This window comes from Sciurus carolinensis, chromosome 2, assembly GCF_902686445.1.
Source record: "Sciurus carolinensis chromosome 2, mSciCar1.2, whole genome shotgun sequence".
In the NCBI taxonomy this organism is placed as follows: Eukaryota; Metazoa; Chordata; class Mammalia; order Rodentia; family Sciuridae; genus Sciurus; species Sciurus carolinensis.
The window spans coordinates 21,090,975-21,111,059 of NC_062214.1; the positions used below are offsets into that span (position 1 = coordinate 21,090,975).

Below are 20,085 nucleotides of genomic sequence, written 5' to 3' on the forward strand. Positions count from 1 at the left end.
ATTTTTATCAGCATCACCTTCAATAGTTCAGATCTGGATACAAAAGTGATTGACTAACTATAGGAAAGACCAAACGCTTGAGGCTTCTCAGCTGTCTCTGCAAGCCAAGCCAAATCTTGGCCACTGAACTCCCTGTTGAATGTTACTGTTTTCCATTCAGCCGGGAACCTAGCAGGTCCCGTTTAATCTAGATGTAGGTTCCAGGCAGGAGCTATGAACAGAAGACTAGGCTCTTAATTCCCAATTTAGCCACGTACTCCAGGGCCTGGTTACAGCATTTGTCTTCAGTCTCCCTCTGCTTGCTCCTGCCCCTAATTATTTACATGCTTAAGTTTCTCCTATCTTAGAAAATACCCCATCCTTTGGCTCTCCTCCTTCAGACTGTTTTGTTTGTTTGTTTGTTTGTTTGTTTGTAATGGGGATTGAACCCAGGGGTGCTTGACCACTGAGCCACATCCCCAGACTTTTTTATTTTTTGAGACAGAGTCTCACTAAATTGTTTAGGGCTTCACTAAGTTGCAGAGGCTGACCTCAAACTTGCAATCCTCCTACCTCAGCCTCCCAAACTTCTGAGATTATAGGCATATGCCAGACCAGGCCTGGCTCCATCAGACTTCTTAAAGAGAAATTTTTACTTTCTATTTCAGTTTTCTGACTTTTCTCCTTTTAGTTCCTCAGTCACAGTAATCTGTCTTTTACTCCCCACTGTGTGATAGAAAACTGCTTTGACAAAGGTCACCAATCCCCTAGGAACAATAGCAGCATATGCTGTCTTCTGTGAATTTCTTGACCTTTGTGAATTCCCTGCAGCATTGGACTCTATGCATAGAGTACTTCTTTCCTGGCCTCTAAGATACTGCTTCTTTTTTTCATACTTCTCTGGCCAGTCTTTCTCATTCACTCCTTAAATCCCACCATCCTTTAATGTTGACGTTTCTAAGGTTTCCTTTTGAGTTTCTTCTCATGCCAGTGTGATCCCTGAGTGGTATCCCTTAGCTTCAGGTATCACCTAAATATTTCCAGGCCCTTCTGTCAAGGTTCCCTCCACTCCTAGAACTCTGTGCTACACTGGAAGTTCTCTTAAATAAGCACAGTAGGTTAATTAGAAAACAGATGAACCCACCACAGGAGGATCTTCCTCCATCTCACCTCCACTAATTCTGACATTTCTTCGTTGGCAATAAAGTTAGAAGGAGGGACAATAACCTCTGTTACGGACCCCTTGGCACTGAAGATAAACCTCCCTCACTGTCTATAACCAATCCTCTTAAGTAAAAATTTATGGGACAGTCTCGGTTCGAATCCTTGTGTCAACATCCCCTCTAGAGAAAAACAGAGTCAGGTGCAGCAGTACCTTCTAGAAGGAAGTAGAGTTGGAAGTACCACATGGATGTTCCAGTTTGAGTTTGAGTTTTTTATGGAGTTTTTGCTCATTTGGTCCCCTAGTCCCACCCTCTGTGTGTGTACAGAAAGTAAAATCGGAACACTTCCAGGAGGGAAGGGGCTACCTTCTGGGATCCGACAGCCTGTGCTTGATCTTCTTGCAAGCATCCCAAACTCAACAGCTCCGTAACTGCCCCCGTTCCTCTGCTTGTTCTCACATCTTAGTTAACAGGATCATCTTTTATCCACTTGATGCAGATAGAAACCTATTACTGGGGAGACCCTCCTCTTTAGATCAGCTCCTTCCTGTGCTGGAAGCCCCCCTACCACCACCAAGCCTCTTGTCTCTATCCCATGTGATCCATGCAGCCAGAATTGCAGCCAAAGGAAACTGCCCAAAACAGAGTGAGGATCATTCACACCAACTGTGTTAAAACTTACTGCCCCGAGGACAATGGCCAGGCTTTTAGTGGGGCATCTGAAGTCCTTCACAACCTGCGACTCCTTCCCTTATTCAAGCACCAAGGGGCACTTTGTAATTTTTCAAACACACCATGATGAGTACCCAGTGCCAACCGTGTGCCAGGCCCTAATCTAAACTCCAGAGTACAGTCAAGGCAAAGGTCCTTCGCTCACTTAACTCATTTTATTAGGAAGAGCCAGTCAATAAACAAGATAATTCCAGATAGGAATAAGGTGCCATGGAGACAATGAAATGGGTCCTGGGAGGGAAGGGCCAGCTACTTTGGTTACAGTGCTTGGGGATGGCCTGAGGAGGTGACATTTAGTTAGATTTGAATGATGAGGGAGAACCACACTCTCCAAGATCTGGCGAAGAGCATTCCCAGGCAGTGTGATCAGTATATGAAAAAGGCCTTGAATCAGGAACTAGCTTGGCAGGTTGGCCTTTTTGGGGGTTAAAAACAAAATTCTGTGAATCTTATATCTATCTAGGGCGAGGGTGGGGGTGAGGTGGGGCCAGATCGCCTGCAGTCTTGTAGGCCTGGGCAAGGAGTTTGAATATTAATAAGGAGGGATTAAAGGATTCTGAGTGAAGGAGTGATTGAGTCTGATTAACATTTACAAACACATTTCTGGCTTCAGGCTAATGCTCAGGTCTTCCTACATCTGAAACTTACTTACTGGGTCAGTTCCCAGATCTAGGCAGGGGAGAAAGAGCCCCCTTCCTCTGGCCCTTTCAGTCAGCTTCTGTTTGGTGATTAACCCCTTTTGTCCCATAGCCCCAGATGTGGAACACCTGTAAAAACTTAAATTGAGCAACAAATATGCCACTTATGCTAACTTCAAATTACGTTTTTAAAGGTCTACTCTTTTGAAACAAGTGATGGGTGAATGCTTGATGGGTTTGAAAACTATTTCCTAATTCATTGTGAATAATGAATGAACTTCGCTGAGGAAGTTACTTCTACTAAATGTTCAACAGAACAAAGTATTATGAGAAATGTGTAATATAAGAAATGCATTCGTGAAAATCTTTTCTAGAACTAGGTTGTCATTTTATTTCAAGGAATGCACTGCATTTCCAATTACCAGTGGTGGAAAACAGCTGTCCTCTAAGTAGAACACTGGGACAATGTATCACTGCATAGTGTGTAGTGCATCGCCTGGACCACGAAGTCAGAATGAGCCAGCATGTGGGAAACGGACAACATGGTGTCAAAAGTGTAATGCAAGCCTTTGAAGTGTTTTGATCCTTCCCACCAGAAGGAACTGTTGAGCAGGTCATGATAATCCCTTCTTTGTATATTATGTAAGATGTGCCCAATGTCCTATCTATAGGGCAGGCATATACATGTAAAAGATACTATGTTGTCCCAGTGTCCTTTTCATAGGACCATCTGTATTTTTGTTCTTATAATAATATATAGACCACAGATTATGATTGTGATTCCCAATTTATTTTAATGCACCTATGTCGTTGAAATATTTGCAGAACTCAAAACTTGGCATTTAATGGGTTAGGATGGCGAGGTGGCCCCCAATATCCTTGCCTCACCAGTCCTTTCGTTCATTCAGCAGATCACTCTGGGGACTGGGGACCTTGGGAGCATCTGACACGGAACTCCCACGTCGAGAGGTTACTTTTATTTTTCTTTTGTAAGGATTAAACACAGGCACTGAGCTACATCCCCAGCCCTATTTGTTTTTTGAGGCAGGTTCTCGCTAAATTGCTGAAGCTGGCCTCAAACATGCGATCCTCCTTTCTAAGCCTCCTGGGCCGCTGGGTGGGACTACTGGTGAGCGCCACCGCGCCCGTCAAGGGGCCACTTTTTGCTGCTTGGGCCCCATCCTAACTTAAGGGGTGGGGCGGACTACAATTCCCAGCCGGCCCCGCGCAAGGCGCGGATCCCTCCGCTCCCGCGCCCTCGCCCCACCGGTGGACGCCCGCGCCCGCCAAGGGCCAAAGCCAGGACTTCGCAGGGTTCGAGCTCGGTCTGATTTTCACGTTTCCTGAGAAGGGCGCCTGGGAGCTCCGGAGGAGCAACGGACTTCTTTCGAGGCGATAAGCGGAGGCAGACTGCTAAGGGGCGCTGCTCTGAATGGACGATTTTCGCGCGCTTTGCCGCGGGGGGTTGTGGGTAGAGCGCCCGGGAGGGAGAAAGGAGCCGGGGGTCGAGGCTGGCCTCCCGCAGGGCCCGCGGGGATGTTCGAGGACGAGCCCCACGCCGACGGGGCGGCGGTGGTCGCCGCGGCCGGGGAGGCGCTGCAGGCCCTATGCCAGGAGCTGAACCTGGACGAGGGGAGCGCGGCCGAAGCCCTGGACGACTTCACCGCCATCCGAGGCAACTACAGCCTAGAGGTGAGCGGCGGCAGGTGGGCTGCCGGCCCAGACCCTCGCCAGGCCCCACCCCCGCCCCGCCCCCGCCCGGCCCCGGCCCGAGGGGTGGTGGGAGCTCCGCTCCCGGAGGGTCGCAGCCCAGCTCAGCGCCCAGAGCGAGCGGGAGGGTGGTGCCGCTCGGCCAGCCCTCCCGTTTTGTGCTGAGGCGGGAAACTGAAGCCCAGCGAAGGAGCGGCTCGTCAGAGGCCCCGCGCCACTCAGCGGCCCCCAGACCCCAGGCTGCAGACCGGGCTTCCCTGCCAGGTGCCACGGGGTCGTGGCACTGCTGTTAAGTGGACGCAGCGAATGTGATGCAAAAACTAAAATGATGCGGGCCACGACACCGCTTCCCATATGTCACCTCGGTTCTCCTCGAACACGCTCAGTGACTCCGGTTCGGTGGAAGAGGTTAGCGATGGAGCCGGACTCGGGAGCCTGAGCCACTTAGCCTCCCACCCTCCTGCCTCACAGGGTGCAGGCTTGAGCTGCCCTCTTCGTAGCCCAGCGCTGTCCCGGGAGTGTGCTCAAAGCCAGTATGCGTGCCTTGTGAACGTGGCAGGCAGGGAGCACTGTACCTACTTCCAGTTGGTAATAGCAAGGCTCAAGGGATTATATTACCCAGGGTCGTTCTAATACAGAAATCCAGAGAAGCATAAATGCTTAGTGCACAGAGAATTGTGATGGAATGTACAGTGGGCTTCCATAGCTGTGGGTTCAGCAGATAAAAATATTTTGGGAAAAACTCGCATCTATACTAAGCATGTTCAGACCTTTCTTGTCATTCCATAAACAATACATTATGAATATTTATATACTATTTATGTTATATTACATATTGTAAATGACCTGCAGATGACTTAAAGTCTACAGGATGATCATAGATTATATACAAATACTATGCCGTTTTATATCGGGGACTTGAGCATCTGCAAATTTCGGCATTCTCTGGGATCTGGAACCAGTTCCTCCAGAGGAATACTGAGGCAAGATTGTTTCAGCATATTGCTCCAAGGGCCTCAAAGGCTTTCATGAGGCAAAAGGGCTGGGCTCATACACCGGATGTTCCTCTGACTCAACACCCAATGAAATAATAATAACTGGGTTCAAAGGCATAGAGTTGGAAATGTAGAGTTGACTGTGTGTTTGTGTATGAGGGGGAAACTACCTGAGAGAGAGACATATATCTCCAGGTATTACTCATTAGACTGGAAAAAGCAGTGATCTGCATCTGAGTGGCATGATTGCAAAACTGAGGGGAGGATAAGTAAAGGTGATTATGAATTAATGGTCTGTCAGTTGAAAATACTGATTTTTGAAAGCCCGAGAAAGCATTTGTCATATCCCAGGGCTTCATTTGTCTCTCACTGAATAAGCATTTATTGAGTGCACACTATGGCCAAAGGAACTAAACTAGACACCTGCTTCAGATTCCCAATGTGACAAACTCATTTGTGTACTATTCTGCATGCCATTGACTTTACCTGGAGCCTTTCCCCTTATGCATAAACCCAGGGGAGGCTGAAGATCTAAATTTCTGGTTAGGTAGAGTTGATCAACTCTAAACGTTTGCTTTGGAAAGCACAAATGTGTGAATTGAGAGTTTGCAAGTGTTTATTCTTCCCAGTATTTAATTTTTCCTTCTTTCTCCTTCAGTTTTTGGTGAAAGACACTTAGACATTTTCCTATCTCTTTACTGCTTCCCAAGAATCCTCTCCCCAGCTCTTACCCCTTTTTACTCTACCTAACAATCTACTTCCATTTTCAACCTCACTCGCCATTTTTGGTGATTTAAACTTAGCAATTTAAAATCTTCTATGAAACCTTCTCTGATCTCCAGTCACACTCAGTTACTACACTCTATTTTCTCTAACTTTATCTTTCATGCTTCTTACATCCTGTATCTCACCAATTGAGGATAATAGTTTCTGTTGCTTTTCTTAGTCTAGACTTGAAATTCTGTGAGTTCAAAAACCATCTTTGTATTTCTAAGGTCTAGTGTCAAGGCCTAGAAACTGGAATAAACAATACAGTTAACTCTTTTTATTTTTTATTTTTTTTAAGGAAAAATCAAAATAATTCCTATACCTTATTTTCTATACCTTAGTAGTAATTTCATATAGTATCCTGTATCCAAAGACTCTATGGTACTTGAGTATTATTCCCAAACAATTCATTAATTCAACAATAAATTTACCTGCCTCATTTAGTGCTTTGAGCAAATAAAACCCCTGTGAGGATTGTGGTAGAACAAAATGGGAACTTTAGCAGTTTAACAGCTGACAGACTGCGCTTTGCACTGCTGACACAGCAGCTCTGCTTACTGACATTTATCCATGGAGGCCAGCAGAGGCTAACAGTACCTGGAGCAGATAACCACAACCACAGTAGCAGAAGCAGGAAACAATGTAGCTGGGACAGAACACTCCCGCTTTAGCCTTAGTGTAATAAAAGTCCCTAGGTCGTTGACAAACTTATACCTATTATAGGGAATGTAGGATTCACTCTCCAATAAAATTGAACCAACTCTCTTGCCTTGATGCACTCAAAACTTGCTTATATATAAAATTAAAAGCCCTGCTGTGTGAGGGACTTAGACTGTGGGAATTATCCCACTGGACTGTGGTGTCACTAATAAAGTGTTACTTCCAGATCTTGGTGTCTTGGCCCCCATTTCCCACTCCAAGATAGAAATAGTGAGTTTTAGCTTTATTGATGACTACCCATTTCTATCTGCCCCTTTTAGATCTTGTGATAAATGTTTTTATCAATCTTTTCATCTTTACAGAGTGTCTTAAATAGGATCTACAGAATAGTGAATAAGAGCAATATTATGTGCTGAGATTTTTTTTATTGTAAACAAATGTGATACATGTTGTTTCTGTGTACATGGAGTAAAGGCATACCATTTGTGTAATCATAAATTTACATAGGGTAATGTTGTTTGATTCATTCTGTTATTTTTTCCCTTCCCCCCACCCCTCCCACCCCTCTTTTCCCTCTATACAGTCCTTCCTTCCTCCATTCTTGCCCCCCTCCCTAACCTTAACTCTAACCCTAACACTAACCCCTCCCACCCCCTATTATATGTCATCATCCACTTATCAGCAAGATCATTCGTCCTTTGGTTTTTTGTGATTGACTTACCTCACTTAGCATGATATTCTCCAATTTCATCCATTTGCCTGCAAATGCCATAATTTTATCATTCTTTGCTAAGAGATTTTTATCTGTGATTTTATGTGTGTGTGTATGTATGTGTTTGGCACTGGGGATTAAACTCGGGGCCTTTTTAAAAATTCTTTTTAGTTGTAGATGGATACAATACCTTTATTTTCTTTATTTTTACGTGGTGCTGAGGATGGAACTCAGTGTCCCACACATGCTAGGCAAGCGCTCTACCACTGAGCGACAACCCCAGCCCTCCCCAGGGCCTTTTTTTCATGGTGTGCAAGCACTGAACTACATCCCCATCTCTTTTTAAAATTTTTTTATTTTGAGACAGCATCTTGCTGAGTTGCTGGGGATCTCAATTTGTGATTCTCCTGCTCAGACTTGTGACCAGTTGGGATTATAGGCACGTGCCACTGCACTGGCTTGTAATTCTTAATCCTTAAATGCCACTTATGTTCTTAGCAATTAAGTCATAAAATGAGTCGAGCTTGGAGATACTTCAAGTCTAAAAAACATAAAATTAAGTGTCGAATTTCCAGGTTTCACCTTTTTTGTAGCTTTGTAAATTGAGTTATCTATTAAGATGAAAGATGTACTATTTTAAAGATAATATGTTTCGGGGTCATTAATGCCCCTAACTTTTCCCTTACAGAAATCATAGTCTCCTTTATATTGTACAAGATGGGTGCTAATTTTTTATCTGTGACTCACCAACATCCTACTCTGTTCTTTATTTTCTCTGTCAATCTGTTTAAAAGAAATATAAAGCTAAAATGATAGAAAGTAACTCTACCATCATCAAAGCCATGACTGGTATTTTAAAATTGAGAAAGCTAATTCTGAAAAATTTTTAAAGGACTCTCAGTAATACTAGATTGGAATATAGAGATCTATTTTGAAATTAGTACTGATTTGGCGTGTTATAGTTGTTAGAACACAGGACTAAGTAAGGAGTTTTATATCTATTAGTGTGACTTACTTTGATGGGAAATACCTTCATTTCTTTGGCCTTTTATCTATAGGAGGGGATTTAGACCAGATAATTTAAGATCGCTTCTGGTTCTTGAACTCAAGCTTCTTAACATATCCATTTTGCTGTTTGTCTCTTGCCTGCCAGGGAGAAGTTATGCATTGGTTGGCATGTTCATTATATGTTGCATGTCGCAAAAGCATTATTCCCACAGTTGGGAAGGGTATCATGGAAGGAAACTGTGTTTCACTTACCAGAATACTACGTTCAGCTAAATTAAGGTAAAGCATTTTGATTTTTTAAGTGTTGTTTTAGAAGTCCTAAATTTAACTTTAGAATTTATTTTAAATCATTTGATTTAATCAGTTCCAATTTTGTTATTTCATAAATATCCTTTCCCAAGTCTCAGATTCTTCCTTTCTTCTGTAAATTCAACCAAGGACCTCTGTGCTAAATTTTTAGCTGTAAGTTTTTCCTTAATGTTTTCATTTGTAAATAATTTTAAGCTTATAGAAGAGTTGCAGAAATAAGAAAATACAAGGAATACCCATATAGCCTTGACCCAATTTTACCTGTGGACATTTTACCTTATTTGCTTTGTCATTTGATCTTCCTCTCTTAAATATGTAGTTCTTTCTCTTTTAAATAATATTTTTTCCTCAACCATTTCACAGTGAGTAGCATACATTATACATCCCTTTACTTCTAAGTACTTTAGTGGTATTTCTCAGTAAACTATGGTACAGTTATCAACTTCAAGAATGTTAACACTTAAAAAAGAAAGGGAACAACACTAACAGATTAATTTTATCCAATACGCCATCTCTATTCTTGTTTTTTTAATTGATCTGATAATATTCTTTATAGAATTTTTCTTTGACATAATTTTCAACCTACTATCCAATATTACATTTGCTCGTCATGTCTGTCTATTCCCTTTTAAACAGGAACAGTTCCATACCCTTTTGTCTTTTATGATATTGACATCTTGAGAAATAAAATCTACAAACCTTTTTTGTTTATTGTTTTGTTTTCTTCTGTAGTGCTGAGGATCAAACCTTGGACTTTGCACATGTTTGGTAAACATTCTACCACTGAGCCACATCCCCTGATCTCTACCCACCCCATTTTGATAGAATGTTCCTCATTTTGGATTTATCTGATGTTTTTTATGATTAAATACAAATTGTACATTCCCAGATAGAAAACTACACAAGCGATTTTGAGTCTTCAGGCTATCACACCTGATGGGACATGTCCGTTTGCCTTTCATTAGTGTTGTTAATTTTGGTCATCTGGCCAATGTGTTATCCTATTTCTCTACTGTATAGTTAATTTTTTTTTTTTCACTTGCAACTAGTAATTGCTCTGTCGGTCTTAGCTACATTTTACTTAATCTTGTGCCAACCACATAGAATTATTTGCCTGTTTAGGAAACAAAGAAATGGAGTGTTTCAGGGCTGGGGATATATCTCAGTTGGTAGGGTGCTTTCCTCACATGCGCAAGGTCCTGGGTTCAAACCCCAGCACCACCAAAAAAAAAAAAAAAAAAAGTTTGGACTGGGGACATAGCTCAGTTGGTAGAATGCTTGCCTTGTATGTACAAGGCCCCGGGTTCATTCAGAAAGAAATGGAGTGATTCAGATTTACATGCTGATGTCTATTTCGGTTTTGTTTTTGTTTCTTTTTTTTTTTTTTTTTTTTTTTGTTTAGTACAAAACTATTTGAGGTCATTGTTTGCTCTTTCCCTATTCTCTAGTTATCCAGGGTAGCAAGAGAGGCAAACTTTAAACCCCTGTCCAGGGGATGGCAAATTGATTTTAGTTCATGCTAAATTAAAACAAACAAACAAAAATCTCAGAACAATTTTGTTTCTAGCAATGGAAAATTTAAAAGTCAAGATGATTTTTAAAACTTTAATAGATACCAATTTTGTAACTGGTGATAAAAATAAAATGAAGGGGGCTGAGGAGATAGCTCAGTCGGTAGAGGCCCTGGGTTCGATCCCCGGCACCCAAAAAAATAAATAAAAAAAATAAAATAAAATGAAGATTGTTAAGTACAACATCCTCAGCCCATTTGTACCAGGGTACTGGGATAAGTTGTTGAGAGATCAGAGAAAGTTCCCAGAGATAGCATATGAGATATAAAACTTTATGGAGAAATATATACAGAGATGGTCCAGAGGCATAGACTGAACTGATAGAACCTCCATCCCTCACAGCATTTTTCCAGAGGCGGCCTGGTGAATGAGTGACATGTGTCCTTTCCACAGTGCCCTCAGTTCTTCCCCAGTTGTCATTGAGAAAGGGATTCTATATTATTAGGCTACAGAAGTAGTGACATCATCTGTATTAGCTTGCTTGTGTGATCAACATTCCAAGGTACAACTGTCCTGGAGTATGTATAAAAAGAAACTTTCTATAGATAACATTAGCTTGCCCCAAATCTCCAGTGTGTACGAGAGAAAGCCAGTCTCCTTCAAGATAATATGGATTTGGACATTCCATCCCAGGCTTGCCCTCATTGTTCTCTTAACTTGGCTAGGTTTTGGGGAACAAAAGGGGGACATTTAGGAACACTTTGTTTTACTGTTTCTAAGGCTAATACAGTAGGGTCAAGGTAATTTTTTTTAATTGAACAAAACCTGTCCATTATAATAGAAAACAATCTGATATTTTTCTGTCAGTGCTTTTCATCACTGACCATATAATTTTTAAAATATTTGTAATAATAGATTATTGGGGAAACTGAGCAAAAAAGAATTATAACTTTAAAAAATTTACAGCAGCAAATGCTCATAAGAAAAATTCCATAATGAAATGAGTTCAGGAGTTGGATGGTGGTGAGGGTTGACTGTACTTAATGCTACTAAACTGTACTATACATTTTATGTATTTTACCATAAACACACAAAAATTTTTGTGTTTCAAATTTTTCAAGTTTCAAATAGTCTGGGGTAACCAGGCGCATTGGTGCACACGCTTGTAATCCCAGCAGCTCCAGAGACTGAGACAGGAGGATCATGAGTTAAAAACCAGCCTCAGCAAAAGTGTGGCACTACGCAACTCAATGAGGCCCTGTCTCTAAATAAAATACAAAAAAGGGCTGGGGATGTAGCCCAGTGGTCAAGCACCCCTGAGTTCAATCCCCCATACCGAAAAAAAAAAAGCCTGGTGGTGTAATTCTGTGTAGTGCTAATCCTGTACTATAAGGACCTAAGTTTAATCCTGAACGCTACAGAAGAAAAAAAGAAAGAATAATACAGAAGAGCTTAAAGTAAAAAGCACTTTCTTCCTTTTTTTCATGCTCCAGAATTAAACCACCAAGACCACTTTTCTTTTATGTACAAAAACCAAAAGTTTTTAGTGGGTATTGTTTTGGTTTTTTTAGACATAAATGATTCATACTACATGTATGGTTCTGAAGTTCTCACTTTATATTTTGGAAATCTTTCTGAAGATAACTGTTTTTTAGATGTAGAGTGATATTTTCAAATTTCATTTCAAAAAAGTTTTTTAAAAAAAATTTTTCAGAATTGGAGATTAAAGCCATTGTTGCTCTTAGTATCTGGGAATCCTGAGCTATATTCCCCCCACCCCCAACTTTTTTTTTTTTTTTTTTTTTTTTTTTTTTTTTTTTTTGTGCTGAGGATTGAACCCAGGGCCTTGTGCTTGCAAGGCAAACACTCTACCCACCCACTTTTTTATTTTGTATTTTGAGACAGGATCTCACTAAGTTGTCCAGACTGGCCTCAAATTTGTTATCTTTCTACCTTATCCTCCCAACTAGCAGGAATTACTGTCATGCGCCACCATGCCCAGCCAAAGAAGTGTCACATTCTTAATACTGTAGTATAATTGATGAGCAGCAACATGTTCATTCGGACAAAAAGTAATTGAAAGTGACATTGTTATTATGCATTAATAATTTGGACTTTTTCCCTGGTAGACAGGGACTTACTATGTTGCACAGGCTGGTCTTGACTCCTTCCTCAAGTCATGTCCTGCAGTCAGCCTCCTGTATAACTGGGACCACATGCACGTGCCACTTTCTACTGACAAAATTTCAACTATACATGTAATATTACACATACTTAAGCAGATTTTTATAGCCATAGGAAAATGCTCACCAAATATTGTTATCAAATCATACTGGAAAATAATAGATTCATATACATTATAGATACATATATGCACAAGCAGCAAATTTTTACTGAGTACTTATCAGTGTTCCAGGCATTTATTATGTGCTAATGTTTTGCATGTTTTTATTCATTTAATCTTCTCAGTAATGTCATAAAATAAATCACATTTTACAGATGAGGAAACTGAGTCACTAAGAGGTTAAATTGCTTTCCAGAAATAATAAACCTACTAGCCCGGCAAGGTGGTACATGTCTGTAATTCTAGGGACTCTGGAGGTTTAGGCAAAAGGATCACAAGTTTGGGGCTAGCCTCAGCAAGGTAGGGAGGCCCTAAACAACTTGGTGTGAACTGTCTCAGAAAATAGAAAGGGCTCAGGGTTAAAAAAAGAAAAAGAGAGAGAAAGAGAAAGAAAGGAAGGAAGGAAATATCTACTAACTCCAGGTCTGTTCTGTACTACACATCTATACATGAATCCTTTTTAGTATGTCTCTGTCTTAAACTATGTTTCGTTTTGGAAAAAGAAAAAGGAAACCTTAACACCAAAGCAACTTCCATCTTAAAAAGACGTTTCAGGGGCTAGGAATGAAGCTCAATAGTGCAGTGTTTATATTGCATGCTCAAGGTCCTGGGTTCAATCCCCAGCACTGGAAAGAAAAAAGTATCACATAAAAACTCATTTGCCATTAACTATACTATTATAAAGCAGTATCTGTTGTGAAATATGAATTTTTATTTCACCTTAATAAAGAAGTTTTATCTCATTTTTGTAGTTCTAAGAATTTATCCACATTTTTCACAAGTATTTTTAGTAACAATTTAAATCACGATGGCTTTTATACATTGACTCACAATTCTTTTCAAATTATAAAACTAGAATGAAAATCAGTTCATCAGAAACTTTTATACATTCTAATTGTAACATTAATAATATTAATTTGTTTTAGTTTTCTTTTTGAATGCCTATAAAATTCAGTTGTGTGCCACTGTTGGAATATGTCAAATATTTACTATCTAATCAATCTAATATATACATCAATGAATTTGTCTTTCTGAATATTTCATATAAATGGAATCATTCAATATGTGGCATTTGTGTTGGCTTCTAAGGTTTATCCATGTTGTAGAGATAGCACTACTTCATTCTTTTTTTTTTTTTTTAATATTTATTTAGTTGTATATGGGCACAACATCTTTATTTTTTATGTGGTGCTGAGGATCGAACCCAGTGCCTCACACGTGTGAGGCAAGCACTCTACCACTATGGCCCCAGCCCTCATTCTTTTTTATAACCAATTGATATTCCATTTCATGGATATAGTACATTTTGTTTATTTTATCAATGAATGGAAGTTCGGGTTAGTTCCACCTTTTGACTTTTATGACTAGTGCTGCTACAAACATTTGTGTACAATTCTCTCTGTGGACGTGTTTTCATTTCTTTTGGGTGTGTATATGTAGGAGTGAAATTGCTGGATCTAATGTAGAAGGTATGTTTAACCTTCTGAGAAACTGTCAGGCTGTTTTCCGAAGTGCCCATACCAGAGTACATTCCCACCAGCAGTATGTGAGGGTTCGTTCCACTTTCTCCGCATCCTTCCCAGTACTTGTTATTATCTGTCTTTTTTTTTCTGGTCATGCTAATGGATGTGAAGCAGTATCTCATTGCAGTTTTGATTTGAATTTCCCTGATAGCTAACCGTGTAGGGCATCTTTTTATGTCCTTATTGGAACAGTATACTCTTTGTAACAGAATCCCAATGAGTAGGATTTTTTTGAAAACTCTGAAACTACTTTGCTTAGTTTTGTTCTAAAAATCGCAATCAGGCTTAGAAAAGGGACCAGGAACAAAAGGAGACTGACTGCGCAGCCAAAAAAACATGTCTCAGAATTCATTTACCATAGACACAGCTTGCATGACCAGCAGTGTTGTCCCTGTGCCTTGCTACTGTTCCTTCCTCCTACTCGATGAATATTGCTATTGATTCTACTGTAAGAGTTTATACTTCCTCATTTCTCTGCACCACCAATTTAAGATTGAGATCTGAAGCAGATGTATCTGATAGAGTATTCCAAATTATGCCTCATCCTAACTTCCAGTGAAGCCAACATTAGAGAAAGATAAGACTCAAAAGTGGGATTTTTTTTTTTTTTTTTTTCCTATTGCTCTGGGTAGAGTTTCAAGAACGACCCTTGAATATTAATTGTGAGAGTGGACATCCTTTTCTTTTTCCTGATTTTAGAGGAAATGATTTCAGTTTTCTCCATTCAGAATAATGTCTTTGGGTTTGTCATACATAGTCTATATACCATTGAGGTAAGTTCTTTCTATTCCTAGTTTGTTCAGTGTTTTTAACATGAATGGGTACTGGTTTTGTTGAAGTCTTTTTCTGCGTCTATTGAGGTAATCATTTGATTCTTGTCCCTAATTCTTTTTATGTAGAGAATTACATTTATTGCAAACCTGGGATGAAACTCATTTGGTCATGGTATACAATCATCTTAGTGTGTTTTTGCATACACATCCCAATATTTTATTAAGGATTTTTGCATCTATTTTCATCGGAGATATTGCTGTATAGTTTTATATCCTTGATGTGTCTGTCTGGTTTTGGTATTGAAGTGATACTGGCTTCACAGAATGAATTTGGGAGTATTCCTTCCTTTTTTATTTCATGGAATAATTTGAGGAAAATTGACATTAGTTGCTAGGCATGGTGGTGCATGCCTGTAATCCCAGCATCTTAGGAGGATGCTGGAGGAGGATTGCAAGTTCAAAACCAGCCTCAGCAACTTAAGGAAACCCTAAGCAACTTTGTGAGACCCTGTCTCTAAATAAAATATAAATAAGGACTGGGTGTGTGGCTCATAGTAAAACACCCCTGGGTTCATTCCCCAGTACTCCTCCCAAGAAATGGCATTAGTTCTTTAAAGGTCTGGTAGAACTTGACTGAGAATCCAACTGGTCCTGGGCTTTTCTTCATTGGAAGGCTTGTGATTGTTGCTTCAATCTCATTGCTTGATATTGGTCCATTTAGGTCTCCTTTTTTTTTTAAACTTTATTTTATTAATTAATTAATTTATTTATTTTTATTTATTTATTTATTTTTGTGCTGGGGATATGAACTCAGGGCCTTGTGCTTGCAAGGCAAGCACTCTACCGACTGAGTTATCTCCCCAGCCCTATTTATTTATTTTTATGTGGTACTGAGGATCAAATCCACTGCCTCACATATGCTAGAGATTTTCATTTGTTGTATCTCTGTTGTTCTTTATGAAAACTTTTAAAATTTCTCCCCTGATTTCTTCTATGACCCATTCTTTGTTCAAAAGCATGTTATTCAAGTCTCACATCTTTAAAGGGTTTGTTTTTTATCTTGTTATTGATTCCTAACTTTTTTCTATTATGACCTGATAGGATGCAGGGAATTATCTCTGGGTTTTTTTGCATTTTTGCTGAAACTTGCTTTGTGTTCTAAAATATGGTCTATTTTAGAAAAGGTTCCATGTCTAGCTGAGAAGAAAGTGAGTTGGGTTGTGATAAACTATTCTGTAAATGTCTATTAAGTCCATTTGATAAAGAAGTAGGATATAAGATTAACAAATATCAATAATTTGCTTTCTGGGGCTAGGTCTATAGCTCAGTGGCAGAGCACTTGCCTAGCATGTGTGAGGCACTGGGTTCAATTCTCAGCACCACATATAAATAAATAAAAATCCATTGACAACTAAAATATATATATTTTTAAAAATTTTGCTTTCTGCCCGTGGACACCACCAAGAAGACATTGTTAAAGTCTCTCTTTCTACTGCCATCATGTCTAAATCAGAATCACCTAAAGAGCCCAAACAGCTACGGAAGCTATTCGTCAGAGGGCTGAGGTTTGAAACAACTGATGAGAGTCTGAGAAACCACTTTGAACAATGGGGAACACTCACAAACTGTGCAATAATGAGAGACTCAAACACCAAGTGCTCCAGGGGCTTTGGGTTTTTCACTGTGGAGGAAGTGGATGCAGCCATGAATGCAAGACCACACAAGGCAGATGGAAGAGTTGTGGAACCAATGAGAACTGACTCAAGATTCTCAAAGACCAGGGGCCCACTTAACTGTGAAAAAATCTTTTTTGGTGGCATTAAAGAAGACACTGAAGAACATCACTTATGAGATTATTTTGAACAGTACAAGAAAATTGAAGTTACTGAAATAACTGACAGATGCAGTGGAAAGAAGAGGGGCTTTGCTTTTGTAACTTTCGACAACCATAACTATGGATAAGATTGTCATTCAGAAATACCATACTGTGAATTGAGCAAAGCCCTGTCAAAGCAGGAGATGGCTAGTACTTTATCTAGCCAAAGAGGTTGAAGTGGTTTTGGAAACTTTGATGGTGATCGTGGAGGTGGTTTTGGTGGAAATGACAATTTTGGTCATGGAGGAAACTTCAGTAGTCATGGTGGCTTTGGTGGCAGTATGGTGGTGGTGGATATGGTGGCATTAGGGATGGCTCCAGTGGATTTGGTAATGACAGAAGCAATTTTGGATGTGGTGCAGTCTACAATGATTTTTGCAATTACAACAATCAGTTATCAAATTTTGGACCCTTGAAGGGTAGAAACTTTAGAGGCAGAAGCTTTGGACCTTACGGTGGTGGAGGCCAATACTTTGCCAAACCATGAAACCAAGGTGGATGTGGCTGTTCCAGCAGCAGCAGTAGCTACAGAAGTGGCAGAAGGTTTTAACACTGCCAGGAAACTAAGCTTAGCAGGAGAGGAGAGCCAGAGAAGTGACAGGGAGCTACAGGTGACAACAGATTTGTGAACTTAGCCAAGCAAAGTGGTAGCAGGGCCTAGCTGCTACAAAGAAGGCATGGCTTGGACAATAATCGTGTATGGCAAAAAAACTGGAGGATTGTATTTGTGAAAAATTGTATAATAGTTATTTTATTTTTTATTATGTGGAAAGTGTAAAGTATTAATGTAGCCTTTTTTTTTTTTGCACCCATGTTATTGATTGCTAGATGTAATAGTCTGATCATGACATTGAATAAATGTATTTTTAAAAAGGTGGTGTGTAAGCTACACATTCTGTCTGTATACATAAATCTACCAAGTTTACCTTTTCTGTCTGTTACACATCAGAAACAGCAAAATAAGAGACCCTGGAATGTGTTATTCAAGGCTAGTGGGAAAAAGGCAGATTGAGAACCTCCAAGAATAACGGTTGACCGCGTGGAAAGAGAAAAATAAGCTGTAAAACTCAGGTAGAAGATCTTCAAAGGCATAACAATGTTTCTTAGGTCACAGTCTCAAGAAATAGATTCTAAAGAAAGGATTCAATGGTAAACACTTTATTAAGGAAATGCTTCTGGAGAAATGAGCAAGGGAATAGGAAAGCAAACTGACAAGGTACAAAACCAAACAAGGGGTGATTTCAAGTAAAATTCCAGCCTCAGCCTTAACACTGGACAAAACTATAAAGAATTCATTTTGCATCAGTGTTTGCCTTATTTCAAGGCAAGGGAACTGGTTTTCTTTTGTGTTCCTTTATCAGTCATTCTTTGGCTTAGGGCCATGCATAGGTTGACATGTAGGGGGATATACCAGGAGTCTGGCAAATACTAAATAAATGTACCTACAAAAACATAAGTGGATTTAATTAACTACATTTACATTAAACTGAGTGATTGTTCTTTGAATTGCCTGTTTATTTTATTTTATTTTATTTTTTTTTTTTTTTTGCGGTGCTGGGGATTTGAACCCAGTACCTTGTGCTTGCAAGGCAAGTACTCAACCAACTGAGCTATATCCCCAGCCCTGAATTGCCTGTTTATTTTAAATGGGTCAGTACTTAGAGGTTATATTTTTTCAGATAAAAGTAAATCTCATAAAGACAAAAGAGGTGCTGTGTAAAGTTAATCTACTCTGAAGTCATCTTGGTAAAACTTCCCCCACAGTGTGAAGTTAGAATTATTCAGGATAATGCCCGGTTCAGAAAACTTGGTGTAGTTGTTGTGACCTTCTGAAGTTCACCATCGAAGCGTCACAGTCATGAAATTATTTGGTTATAAAAATGATTGTTCACACATCCTCTACAATATCTAAATTGAATAATGGTATCAGATAAATAATAGATGATACTGAAGCTTGTGTATCATCCATTATCATGTATAATCAATAAATGATTTAATTCTCTTGAAAAAAACCAATAGTTTTCCTATACTGTAGTGATAAATCTGCTAAGAAAGAAATCAGGAAAACTGTTTGATCTATAGTGACCTCTAAAACAAAAGAACAAAACTTGGGAATAATTCTAATCAAAGAGGTAAAAGACTTCTTTTTTTCCCACCTTTTTTACTGGTGCATTATAGTTGGACAAACTGATGGGATTTACTGTATAGTCATACATGCACACAATAAAGACTTCTATAATGAACACTATAAAACACTGAAGATTGAAATTGAAGATTTTAGAAGATGGAAAGTCCTCCTCCTTCCATGTTCTTGGATAGACAAAATTAATAATTGTCAAATTGACTATATTTCCAAAAATGATATACAGATTCAGTGCAATCTCCATCAAAATACCAATGACATTCTTCACAGAACTAGAAAAAAAGATACTAAAAAATTCATATGGAGGGACTTGGATCGTGACTCAGTGGTAGAGAGCTTGTCTTGCACACGTGAGGCACTGAACTCAGCACCACATAGAATAAATAAAATAAAGATATTGTGTCCATCTACAACTAAAAAAGTTTTTTTTTTAAATTCATATGGAAGAATAAAAGACCAAGAATAACCAAAGCAATACTGAGCAAAAAGAATGTTGCCAGAGGTATCATAATACTTGATCTCAAATTATACTAGAGTCATAGTAACAAAAACAACTTGGTCGTGGCGTCAAAACAGACATGAAGACCAATGGAAGAGAAGACAGAGACAAACCCACATAGATGGAATTATCCGATATTCTGATAAAGTTACCAAAAACATACATTGAAGAAAAGATAGCCTTTTTAACAAGTGAAGTTAGGTTCTGTCTTTCACCCTGCACAAAAGTCAACTCAAAGTGGATCAGAGGCCTAGGAGTTCGACCAGACCTTGCAACATATAGAAGAAAACATAGGATTAAACACTCGCAACATACAGGTGCAGGCACCAACTTCTTTAACAAGACCCCTACAATTCAAGAAATAAAACCAAGAATCAGTAAGTAGGATACCATCAAATTAAAAAACTTCTGCATAGCAAAGGAAATAAGAGCATGAAGAGAGAGCCTACAGAATGGAAGAAAGTCTTCGCTAGCTTCTCCTCTAACAGGAGATTAATATCTAGAATATACAAAGAATTCAAAACACCAAAAGCAAAACAAAACAAATAATCCAGTTAATAATAACTAAACAAACATTTGTCCAAAACACAAATATATTTTTAAAATGTTCAACATTTTTAGCATCAGGAAAATGCAGATAAAAACTACATTGAGATTTCATCTCATTCCAATTAGAATGGCAATCATCAAGAATACAAAAATAATGATGGTGAGAATGTGTGTAAAAAGGTATGTTCATATA

The 20,085-nt window shown here is 39.2% G+C and overlaps 1 protein-coding gene across 5 annotated transcripts in view; it reads left to right on the forward strand.

Moving 5' to 3' along the window:
• The first annotated feature begins 3,829 nt into the window (after window positions 1-3,829).
• Rbl1 (RB transcriptional corepressor like 1) overlaps window positions 3,830-20,085 on the forward strand; it is a 61,277-nt gene continuing 45,021 nt past the window's right edge. For all 5 annotated transcript variants that reach the window (XR_007107063.1, XM_047539748.1, XM_047539750.1 and 2 more), the window contains exons 1-2: window positions 3,830-4,204; window positions 8,511-8,644. Coding sequence is in view for 4 of the 5 variants with exons in the window: in XM_047539748.1 (XP_047395704.1) it covers window positions 4,049-4,204; window positions 8,511-8,644 (290 nt within the window). In the remaining variant the exon portion in view is untranslated. The remainder of the gene's footprint in view (window positions 4,205-8,510; window positions 8,645-20,085) is intronic.